We start from the raw sequence: 12,413 nt of genomic DNA on the forward strand, positions 1-12,413 counted from the left end.
TGCTGTGACACCTGCTAGTCCCGCCTTCCAGCAGAATAAAACTCCACAGTGATTGGCTTTATTTGTTGTCCTTCCAGGAAGAGCCAAGTCTCCCGCCAGACTATTGGTTCGTGGGCATGTCAATCACACCTGGTGCTACTGTGTGATTGGTGCGCCCCACCTCGTGCTCGGTGGGAGCCACAGAACGCCAGCCATTCTGTGTGCTGTACTCGCAATGACTGATGCGACCGTTTACACCACATCCCTGTTGAACTGCCGACTTCATGACACGGGTGCCATGATCATTTTAGGCTCCGGAGATATTCTGCTCCTCTAATTCGGTTCCTGCACTGACTAAAAACAACCATTGCCGTGAGCTGAGGCTCGAGAGCTGCTGTGAAAGGCGGCGCTGCCTCCCCGGTTAGTCGGCGGCAGGAGGATGGCACTGAGCTGGACGGTATCCCTGTCTGTCCTCGGTGGGTTATTGAGAATTTAATTAGCCGATAACACACGGTTGACATTTACGACTGACTGGTGTTGGGGAGCGACGACAAACACGTCTCCTGATTATGGAAAACGAGTGCAGGTAAGGCGGCTAAGGTTGTTTATTTTGAGTGTTTTTTCAAATATTTTTTTAAACCGTATATAAATGTCCTATTTAGGGCCCGATAGCTTAATGATTTGTATCATGTGAATTCAAAAGAGGGAAAACTAAACCGGTCCACGTAGCATGTCATTGTTGTTGAAGCCCATCAACTGCAGCTTCATCCGTCTGCCCCATTATATCCGTGAAGGGAAAAAAAAAAATGCACTGTACAACATGCCAGCGAAGACGCGGCCCATTCATTAGCCTATAAACCGCATTTCTCGCTAAGCCGTAGCATGCTACCGTATCCATATTGCCTCTCCTCAACGTCCCGTCCTCGTTTCATGTCCTTACACAATCATGTTGCTGTGAAACGTTTTGTGCCGCAAAGAGCGGGTGATGTGTCTTTTTTTTTGGGGGGGGGGGGGGGGCACAGATGTTGATCCAGTCGAGCCACGAGTCGACTGCAGAGCATGTAGGCCTGCTGTTCAGGCATCCTGAAGCAGCAGCAGCAGCGGGCCGGGATGATGAGCTGTCATGTCAATAAGATTACTGTATGACACCGCAAAGCAGGGGATTATATGAATCACCCTCACTTTTCAGGCAGATGGAATATCACTGGGTGGATATCGCGATAGCTTCTTTGCCGTCTCTGTATAGACGTTTGTTGTTCTGCCATTGACCGACAAAGACCCCTCAGTAAAAAAAAGGGTTAGTTGACAACAAAATCCTGCTGTTTACTTTATCTATCTGATCACAGTGGTATGCACGTAAATCCTTCTAAAAATGCTTGACTGACATGTAAAACCAGCCCTGCTCTAAACTCAAAGGAGGGTTAAGTGACTCATCCTTGTAAATCTAGGCCACACACGTATGATTTTCACCCGTGTAACTGTAATAAAAGTAGTTAGCTGACAGTTTTTTTGGGGCTCGGATGTTTAAGGATCTAGCAGACTAGTCCCAAAACACAAGAGCTCCCTCAAGCACTTATCTTTGAAGGAGTGGGTTATTTGAGGACTTAATTATCTTCCCCTGTTGATTATAATTGCGATTTAAATACCACATGACTAAGGGCATGTATTAGTGATCATCATATTTTGTTTGAGATACAATGAGATTACTCTCAGGTTTATCTGTGAAATCCACTCGCCATGCAGAAGTCGCACAGTTCACTGTCAAGGAAACAGGTATCAGATTCTCACATCCTGGTGACCTTGTTTGTAAGTGCAAAAACTTGAGACTACTTCTTTTATCTGATCGCACAGGCGCACACAAAAAAACGAATAGTACCTCAGAGGCACACATTCATAGTCCAACTCATCCTAGCTAACGTTGTCCTGTGCATTAACTGCTGCTGATTCTGTATCCGTGTGTGCGCGAGAGAGTCTTGAGCCGAAAGACTGTGGACAGTGTCTTCAGGACAAATGGTCAGCACTGATGTGTGCATACAATTGTGTTTATGTGTGTCCGTTTGAATTCATGCATGTGAATGTAGCCTCTAGCAAGAACTAGAGGAGGGATCTCAGTGTTTTCTCTGTGCTTGTTTGTGGGTTTGTTTGTCTCCCTGCTCCTGTCCAGGATTATTTTTGTCTGGCACCCTGTTAAATTGTTGAACAGGGATGCCTAGAACAACTGTGACCTATTGATTTTCCCCGCATCTGAAACAAGATTTGTCTCTGATAAATAGTGTAAATATGTGTGATGTGTTTTTTCCAGTGCTGGCAGAAAGAGGTAACATTCACTTCACTTGAAACCCTGAGATGAATAATCAAAGAGGAGCATTTTGACATTTTGGAATTATTACATTTTTATCACTACATCTGTTGTTCCATTTTCCAGCTTCAAGCGCAACAACAATCGTGATCTTATGCACCAGTCTCACTGTTGTTGAGTTTGTATTCCCACAATAGCTGTGGGAGCCTATGTTGTAGGTTAATGCTGCTGCTAATGCTGAGAAGTCAACATGTCCCTTCTTATCGCCAGTTTCTATTGAAAATGTAAGGTTGTTGTTGTATTGCAGCTAGTGTGAACGTAGCTTCTGCGGCTGGTCTACACCGTTTTATGCGCTGGTATATTGGCATTGTTCAGTAATTACAGCACTAAAACACTAGTCGGTGGCTGTTCAGCTGTGTAGAAAGCTGTGGTTCAAACTATAGCCTGTAACTGAGCAGTTTTTGTCTCATAAATATTCAACAAATGTTAGTTTTACCAAATCATGGCAGAAAAAAAGTCTGAGCAGCTGGTTTGTTGGGGGCAGAAGGGGGATTTTTCTTGTTTGTCTGACCACTGAGAGATGTGGATGAGGAAATGCATTTTACAATAATCACAATTGTTGCTTTCGGCATCACCATGGGAAACGCCCACTTTTTAAAAAAGTTACCAACATTGTTTTAATTAATGGCGATAATGTGCAGCAGAAGGTTTCCCAAAATATAGTGAAATAAGTCATATCGATAAACACAAGTGGCAAAGTATTTTTTTTTTCAGCGTTGACTAATCTACCTTTTAGTTCACAATTAATTGATTAAGTGAATAATTGATAATTGAGCTGGAAGATTTTGCCATTCTTTTGGTCCCTGCATTACTTTTAAATAGGAACACCAAGTAATGTGTAGGTAGAATGATTTTACAGTATAACAGGGCTAAAATACTGACCTTCTAAAGTCACACGTAGTCTTTCTGAACTGATGTTTTTCTTCCCTCCTGGCTCATTGGTTGACTGGTTTGGTTCTGGCCAGGCCTGTGCGCAGCTCTGCACTTCATCTTCCTTGCTGACACATGAAAACAGGGAGCAGCTTGATGACCTGGCTGCCATGGTTGAAGCTCCTCCACAGCTCTGTCCTATTGTTCTCTGGGCTGCAGATTTGTAACGGAGCCTGTGTTGCTGTGCAAATGTTACACTGACTGTCATGTTCTCCTTTTGAGGCTGCTGCTTGTTGGATTTGCATTATCATGCAATTTATGTTCAGGTAATGAATATATATCCATTCTCCTCTCTGACTAATAATATGAGCAGTTTCTTTTGATAAACACTGAGGACAAGTATTATATAAGCATGTGGCAAAAAAAAGCCCATGTCTTTATTTGGCACAATTCTGGAGAAAGGTACAACCATGCTGATTTTCCATACAGTAATGGCATCGTTTAAAATGAGCACAAGATTTACTGCAGGATGCATTTATGGTTAACGACACAGATGTGTTGCTAAGTGAAAGAGCAAAACGTCTGATATTCCTTTACTCTTTTAACATCACTGTGTGATAATGGGTTATCATTGTATTGGCGTAAATAGTGAAGAAGTTCAAATGTTTGTGCAGCTCAGGTGGCAATTAAATGTCGCGGTGTATTTGTCTGGGAACACTTGAGGTCATCTTCCAAAAGGACAGTTTGATTACGTTTCATTTCCCTGGGAGGCGGAGGTACATACTACAACAAAACATTGTAATGAAAGAAAAAAACATTAAGGCATCAAATTGTGAGGGTGTTGTTTGTGGATTTTAAAGTGTTTGACTGTTTTTCTCCATTTACAGCCATTTCTAAGGCAAACAACAGATGTTTGTAATCTGAATGGTGATTAAACAGCTCGACTACTGATCACTGTTTGTTATATAGCTGCTGGAAAAGGGTGCGCTGTTCTGATCCATGACTATAGTTCTACTTGCAGTAAGGAATATTTTCACCAAGCTACTCTACTGTGGCGCTTTGCTGTGCGTTTGTCTTGAGTTTAGTTTCACTCATTTATCACTGTTTGTATATTGACATATCAACCTCAGCTTAATAGAGCTGTGTATTAAGTTACTGCTGCTGTAAACTTTATCAGAGTTAGTGGATCTGTAACTGTAGTAGCATCCAGTTGGTAGCAAATCAGCTATTCTCCATAACACTATTAATAATAGTAAATAATATGATCAGTATTGGTTTGATCGCACTGATCAGTCAGTGGTAGAAAAGAGCAAAGGAGTCTTCTGTACATGAAAACCACTGATGGATTATGTGACTGCTATTTCTAGACAGTTTCCTGTGACAGTGGTACTTAGGGGAATGACATCTAGAGAGGGATACTAACTAAATTTAGAGCAGGAAACCATTAGTCAGAAACTTAACAGTAGATTTAGGGGGAAAATGGCTTGAAAACATACATTGTGTCCTGAATGTGCCTCTCTTTGTCTGTTCTTAATGTCACAGAAAGTTCACCTTGAAATTGAACAAAAGCACAGGTGCATGGCAGCAGTATGAGAAAGTTATCAGTTATGTACCTTTCAATTATTTGTTCATTTGTGATGTCTAGAGGAAAGATTGGCATTAACATAATAATTCTCAGGTAGCCAGCACAGAAAAGATGGGAAAAGAAGGTCTAGGTTAAATCATACGTTTAAATTAAATTTAATTAAAACTTATATAGACTTGAGAATATGAAAGGTCTGCTGCTATATCTGCTATGTCTGCTTTGACTAATTATAGGACCTAAAGGCCACATTAATGCTACTAGCATAACACACCCAAATCACTGGCAGTGGTTATATTGTATCTTGGGTTCTTGGTGCCAGGTATTGACAAGGATGACTTCATGCCAAAAAAAAAAAAGACTCTTAAATTTTCTTTAATGATTGTAGAGTACAGAGGTATTAGCTACAAAATGCAGAAGGGGTCCCTTCTCTGTGTTGTAGTGTTATGTTTTGTATCTAAAATCTGCATCAGAAGATGAAACATTACTTGATGTGAAGCACTTGAGTGCTTTTCAATGGTGTTTTTCCACCACTGCCAAGCAAGTAAAAAGCCATTTAAGGGCCAGCTTCGTCATGCAAAAATTGATTTCTATCTGCTTTACACACCGTTGTTCTTTTGTGGTATGTGTGGAGTGAATTTAACTTGTCAGTATGACTGCATCAGAACTAATGCTTAAATTGCCCTAAGTTATGGCTTTTACAAAGGGGGGAGAGTGAGCATGGGACAACAGTGTCAGAGTAAAAACATCCCCTTCTTACAATGGGACACTTTGAGCATTGCAGTGCTCCGCATTAGTCACACAGTCACAGAGTACAGAAGTTGTATAGGGTGAAAATAAACAGTCCACGTGTCAGGAGCCAAACATGAGATCATGAGTTGGAATAGCGGTGCAGTTAGTAGCTACAGATTAACAAAAGGGTAGCGCTTGATGTCACAAGCCCTGGAGGCCCTGGAGGTAAGACACACCAACACCAGCTTTAAAAACTAGCAGATTTATTTATTTTTTTCTTTCATAAAAAGCTGATCAGATTTTTCATGGCCTCTGAGGAAATATTCTAGCCATCACATTGTCTATGGCAGTATGTCAAATGATGTCTTTAGGGGAAATACGTCTGTCTGTATTTGTGAGTGTGAAGAGATCAAAAGGGAGCATTAACTGCTTCTTTTTTTCTTGTTACCCTCCTTATAATAACTGCCCTGGGCTGGATTAGTGTGCATGTCCCCCAGTCCAGATGGGGACTGTAAAACCTTCTTTACACAAGTGTAAAGTGGTTCGTAAATCACACATATTCTTCTTTAATGTTATACCAGGCACACAGCACTATAAGCATGGAAGGTCAAAGGGGATGTTGGTTCATCTTGAATGATGACAGATAGTGTGTGTATGTGTGTGTGGAGGAAACAATAGCTCTGTCTGTCTGTGTAGACAGTGAGAGCTTGGAGAGGATGGGATCAAGTGTAGACTATACAATACCATTACTGTGTATGTATCTGCATTTATTTATCTATCACAGGACACAGGTCACACACTGACTGAGCCCAAACACGCTCGCATACATATTTGGTGTCATATAAACATGGGTTACACAAAGCCTGCAGACAAGTCAGTGCATATTCTACAAAATAACCTTTCATACGGTGTGCGCACATGCTCAAATCACCACACACACACACACATAGTGCTTTACATTAAAATGCCCTCCTCTCCAACAACCCCACTCCTTTCTCTCTTACTTCTCTGCAGTTTCGTCCGAGCACACAATGACATTACACCAGCCCTGCTGTCATATACAGCACAACAGCCAAGTTCAGAAAATCTGGCTTGTTTTTCTTTGCGAGACCTTCACAATGTCCTTCCATTAACCAGACTGCGAGAGAGAGGAGAAAAACACACTTTAGCTCTGCGTGACTCACACATTTTATAGTGATCACAGTGACACAGCTCAACAGCTGTAGTACTGGAACCAAAAGAAGCCTCTCTTCCCTTTGTGCTGTTGTCGGTAAGAGGCTGACACTTACAAAGATGCCTCCCTGTCACTTACAGTTTTCTTTCTTTAATTCAGTGGATTAATCTGGTGTTCACTTAATCTAATGACCTGTTTATTAACAAATGCACGTTCCTGGATTCTAGGGTTTTTAGTTTTGTTTTGTTTAGAAATTGAATTAAATTAGTTTGTAATTTTTACCAAGATTGACATTTTTTATTGATTAGTCTAAATCTGGAGCTGTAGTATTGGATCCCTGCAACAAAGATATAAACTCAACAGATATGGACAAAAGAAAATCCTATATCCTACTAAAACAAAACCTTTATTATTAGTGAGTCAGTGTCCAATAGAAAGCCAGCTTTAACATGGCGTCATACACAGATGATTTTAAGAAGAACAGCCAGATAGTTTTTCTTGTAACTGTTACAGCAATTTATTCTGTATTTTGCAAAAAAAAAAAAAAAAAAAAGTGCTTGTGCATTAGCTTATCTTGGTGGAGATACATTTCAAAATTGTCATTCTAATAAATGTGATTGGTTTCATTGGCTTGTTAATGGCTCTTTTGAGGAGTCTGGTTTGTTTCAATGCATGAATGTGGTCCTTGTTTTTTTCCCCGTCTTGCAGTGTTCAGACAGTTCTTGGCTCATTTCCTGAAGGCAAAAGTTCTGCTTTATGTTTTTTGTTGTGTATGTCAACATCATATGCTTCAACCTTCACGCTTGATCACATGGCCAATATCCGTTCTTCATTGTACTGTTTTGAAATAGTAGGGGTAAGGTAAATATGGCTAGAATGACCTGTATTTATTGTGTTTTTGGTATCTGCCTTATCTTATATGTATGAATTCGTAATACCCGTGTTTATTACACAGGTTATCATTAACTTGTATGTGAGCATGTGAGCACACACTGTACTTTCCACAGGGCAGCTCCAGTAGACAAGTAGACAAGGGAGATCCAGTGGATGTTTGGTCACCTCTGGTGGTGCTATGCTGTCCTGTGGCATGTGTAAATTATTCACACTGTCCCTTCCTAGCCAGCTATCTGCCTACTAGACTGTGCTAACATTAACAAGTTGAATGTGGCATTGAGGCCATGTGCACACAAATAACATGGCACACATAAGTTTTGTTTTTTGAATCACTTTTAAACGCCCAGTCATTTTTATTCGCAATTCATTTGGCTCAGACAGAACAGTTGCTTCAGTCGTCTGCTGCCCGAAAAGTTATCTTTTCCTGCTGTGTTTACATGATCACTGCAGTTCACACAAAACAACAGTCACATCAGCAGCAATGTTACTTCTGTTTAGAGTGTCCTCTGATCACAGACTTAGTGTGCAGTGATGCACCATGATGCTCTCTGTCAGGATGATGTCAGTACAGTGACTAAGGGCCACTCCTTCACAGCATTTATTTGAACCAGGGTGTGGAGGGGCTTTTTAATGTGAATAAATGTGATTTTATTTCCTTGGGTAGTCTCCCCAAAGGTTTATTGTATGTTTTCACAGCTAGTACACATTCTGCAGCATAGCAACCTACAAAATATGAAGACCATATTGTTAGCTGGCCTACCTAGCTGTGTTTCATTTTATTTCCTTATCTGTAATCATTTCCATTGATTTTTTTTTCTGTATCCATGACAGGTTTGAAGACCTCTGATCATATTGGCTCTGGGACCCACCAGGTGGCCAATCAGGTGATAGCCAGGCCTGAGGAGGGAGTCCATCAGTGATACTGGGAGACCCCTTAGCCACATCCACACAGCTTCACGCATCCCACTCCTTCCTCAACACCATGTCTATACCCAGCAACAGTCCAGAAAGAGAGGGCTCTGGTGGGGTGCCTCCTCACCTGGAGTGTCCTTCTTCCCCTCCCGGCATGGATCCAGATCCCCCATCGACAGGCAGCCCAGTGCTGAGCCCTGACTCCTCTTCCCATGATGCAGCGCTGTCAGCCCCAGCAGCCTCTCCAGCAGACTCTGAGAACCTGAGTCCTGATGAACTGGAGCTGCTGGCCAAACTAGAGGAGCAGAATAGGTAAGTCAGCAGCTGCAGAGCAGTTCTTCAGCTTCACTGTGACTGAGTTGGACCTAGAGTGTAGTTGTACATTAGGCGAGTTTGACCATTAGGTCAAACGTATGCAGTTTATGGTGGTAATTTCAGGCTTTTAGAAAAACTGGCCTTTGTTTTTACTCAGTATTAAACAAAAAAAGGATTTCCTCGTTCTCATTGATTTACTTCTACATTTTGCCAAAATAAGATATATTTCAAGGAGCCTTTAATCAGCACATTATGGATACATACACAATGAATTACAATGCTATAAGACTGAGGGTTAAAGCAAAATATCTCAGACAGCAAATTCAAATTCCAGCCTTTGGAATAAACTGGGGAATGTTCTATACATTCATCTCCCATTCGCTGGTCAACTACGGTCCTATGAGCTCTGACCTCCTTTTATGCTCCACTCTGCTTTGAGATGTTTTGGATTTACCTTACACAATCTTTACACCACTCAAGAAAACCTTTGTTGCTCTGAAGTGTTCTTGAAAGAAGAAGGAAAAGGTGGCTCACAAACACATACTTAATGCATATAACCTACTGTACTTAACTCTGTCCCTGCTTTTCTGCTGTGAAACATACTCTTACATGACATACGGCTCCATTACTGGACAAGGTACTAGCTACAGCCAGCATTAATCAGCTTTTAGGTGCGTGTTGTCAGCAATTTACCCCGCATTGCTTCATCAGCTCAGAGACAGTGTTAAGAGAGTGGTTCCTGAACACCAGTGAATGAACTCAAAAACATAGCTCAGCATTACCCTGAACACAAACTGTAATCAGAGTTAAAAAATAAACTCTATAAATCTAACTCTTTCACACTTATTTACTTAACTAATGTTCCTACACCAGAAAGTTGACATCCTCGTTAGCAAAATGTTAATCCCTTTAGAAGATTTGGACAAATGAGCGCCACTGATTGTTTTTCCATTGATTGTTTTTTACGTTAGCATTAGTGTTTCAATAAAACATTTTCATATTTGTAGGATGAAATTAAAATATCTTTCAGCCTTACATGAACCTGGGGTGGTTTGAAAGCTCAGCCTATAATGGTGTGGAAGGACCTCCTCATATGGGGCATGATAACATTAGAGAAGATTAACAACCTATAGCCATTTTTACCTACATTTACCTACAGACCTACATTTTTAAACACAGCAAATAAGAGAAAAACTGAAATTGAGATTTCACAAAAAAGAGCTTCAGAGTCTTCAAGTATATTTAAAATGACAAGTCTGTTACAAACACAGTCTAAAAATGCAACAAATCTCATTCAGAAGTAAAAGAGTAGCACTGTTGTATCTTAGATTAGATGACCAGCTCAGCGCAAGAGTCAGAGTGCAGAACGAAAGAGTCAAGTGACTAAAAGAATCAAAGTGGGACTGACTGTAACACCCTCTGGGTGAAGAGCAGCCTCTTAAATCACATCATCACTGCTTCCTGCTCCACATTGATTCCACGAGGAGAAATAAATAAATACACTTAAAGGGAAACTTTAGTTATTTGGTAGCTTGGAATTAACACTGGAAACAGATTATAGCTATTTGTCAGCTTAACACAGTGTTATCTAAGTTAAAAGCCAAACAACTCCTCCTTCCAAGGGACTGATCTTTGAGGCTTTTAGTGCCTGTCTGCAGTTGTACTAAAGTCTGCCTCAGTGACATCTGTTGGCAGGGACTCTTAATACGGGCATAATCTTATATGTCACTCTTTTTCTAAGCCCCACATACTCTTCTGTGTAGTCTTGTGGATATTGTTTTCCCAGAATAATCAATCATTTTCAGCTTTCTGTCCTCATTAACTTGTTTCCTATAGGTTGCTAGAAGCAGACTCCAAGTCCATGCGGTCGATGAGTGGCTCAAGACGCAACAGTGGCTCCTCTCTGGTGTCCAGCTCCTCTGCTTCTTCAAACCTGTCCCACCTGGAGGAAGATACCTGGATCTTATGGGGACGCATTGTCAACGAATGGGAGGAGTGGAGACGCAAGAAGGACAAGTTGCTGAAGGTGTGGCTCTGGGACTGGAAGTGTGTGATGTTTTGTGATGGGGCTAGGTGACTTTGTCACTGGTCTGTTTTTAATCATAAGGCCACTGTGAGTTTGTCAGATATCACTTCACGAAGAGATCTGTCATCGTCTCTGTTGAACAGGTCAGATCAGATGGCGTGATTCTATTGATACACTAGTTTCAACATTAATACAACAGATGCACCTCTCTGTGCGTCCTCTACCTCCCCTCTTTCTCTCTGATGGTCTCTCTTTGTGTCCTCTGTCACAAGAAGAGTAAACCCAGGGGAAGAGAAGATGGATGCAAGAAGAGACAGCAAACATGAGTCAGGCAAAATAGGGCAGCTGACAAATGAAGCAAAAATAAAACGACTGCCTGCTAACTGTACAAATGCAGAATAGAAGTGTGATCCATCATGGTGTAATTATGAAATGACACTAAATAGTCATAAATAAACGTCTTCGTCTTTCTTTAATAAGATAAGCTCAGAGAGCTTAAAAAGTGCATTTAGTTGTCGTCTTTAACCTCTCCCTCTCTGTCCTTAAGGAGTTGATCAGGAAGGGCATCCCTCATCATTTCCGGGCCATAGTCTGGCAGCTGCTGGGCAACGCTACCGAGATGCCTGTGAAGAACCAGTACTCAGAGTTGCTAAAAATGTCTTCCCCCTGTGAGAAACTCATTCGCAGAGACATCGCCCGCACCTATCCTGAGCACGAGTTCTTCAAAGGCCAGGACAGCCTGGGACAGGAAGTCCTCTTCAACGTCATGAAGGTGAGCTCTTCATTTTCAATTTCAATTTCATTTGCATTCATTTCAGTTTGTTTTGTCCAGCTAATTAATCCAAATAATGTATGTTTTATTTACAGTATTAAAGAATGGACACATTATCATATGTTTGCTTTGACTTAAATGATGAAGTGTTTCTTGTTGGTCAAACATAAAAAAGAGCCCCATCTGGAAAGATTTGATTGACTGTGTCTATGTCCTCTGTGTCTTTCCGGTATCATTATGCAATTTTATTCTTGAAACAAAATCCACAGAGACAAAAATGTGTAATTGTGTTGTTGACCACTATGGAAACAAGCTTGTTGACTGTATACAAATCAATCTAGTTCCCTCATTGCAGCGCTGCTCAGGAAATGAAGGGACCTCTGGTGACTTGTTGATCCATTTCCTCATAGTCTAAATGGTTATGCAGGATTGCAGATGTTGTTTTATGCAAATACAGAGCAAATATAATGTAAAATGTGATTTCAGGCATATTCTCTGGTGGATCGAGAGGTGGGCTACTGCCAGGGCAGTGCATTCATCGTGGGCTTGCTTCTAATGCAGGTAATGATAGAAAACTATATATGTGTGTGTGTGTGTGTGTGTGTGTCTATGTATGTATGTATGTATATATATATATGTATATATATATATATATATATATATATATATATATATGTATATATATATATATATATATATATATATATATAGACACACACACATATATACATATATTGCCTAAGACACTAGAGTGAGTCTTAGCTTCATAGAATTTGTCTCATTAAAGTTTAACCTTTA

The 12,413-nt window shown here is 40.8% G+C and overlaps 1 protein-coding gene across 2 annotated transcripts in view; it reads left to right on the forward strand.

Moving 5' to 3' along the window:
• The first annotated feature begins 34 nt into the window (after nucleotides 1–34).
• The window catches only part of evi5l (ecotropic viral integration site 5 like), a 27,974-nt gene continuing 15,595 nt past the window's right edge, over nucleotides 35–12,413 (forward strand). For both annotated transcript variants that reach the window (XM_047578239.1, XM_047578240.1), the window contains exons 1-5: nucleotides 35–565; nucleotides 8,422–8,814; nucleotides 10,654–10,843; nucleotides 11,391–11,615; nucleotides 12,102–12,176. In XM_047578239.1, coding sequence (XP_047434195.1) covers nucleotides 8,573–8,814; nucleotides 10,654–10,843; nucleotides 11,391–11,615; nucleotides 12,102–12,176 — 732 coding nt within the window. In that variant the 5' untranslated portion in view covers nucleotides 35–565; nucleotides 8,422–8,572. The remainder of the gene's footprint in view (nucleotides 566–8,421; nucleotides 8,815–10,653; nucleotides 10,844–11,390; nucleotides 11,616–12,101; nucleotides 12,177–12,413) is intronic.

This window comes from Mugil cephalus, chromosome 2, assembly GCF_022458985.1.
Source record: "Mugil cephalus isolate CIBA_MC_2020 chromosome 2, CIBA_Mcephalus_1.1, whole genome shotgun sequence".
NCBI lineage: Eukaryota > Metazoa > Chordata > Actinopteri > Mugiliformes > Mugilidae > Mugil > Mugil cephalus.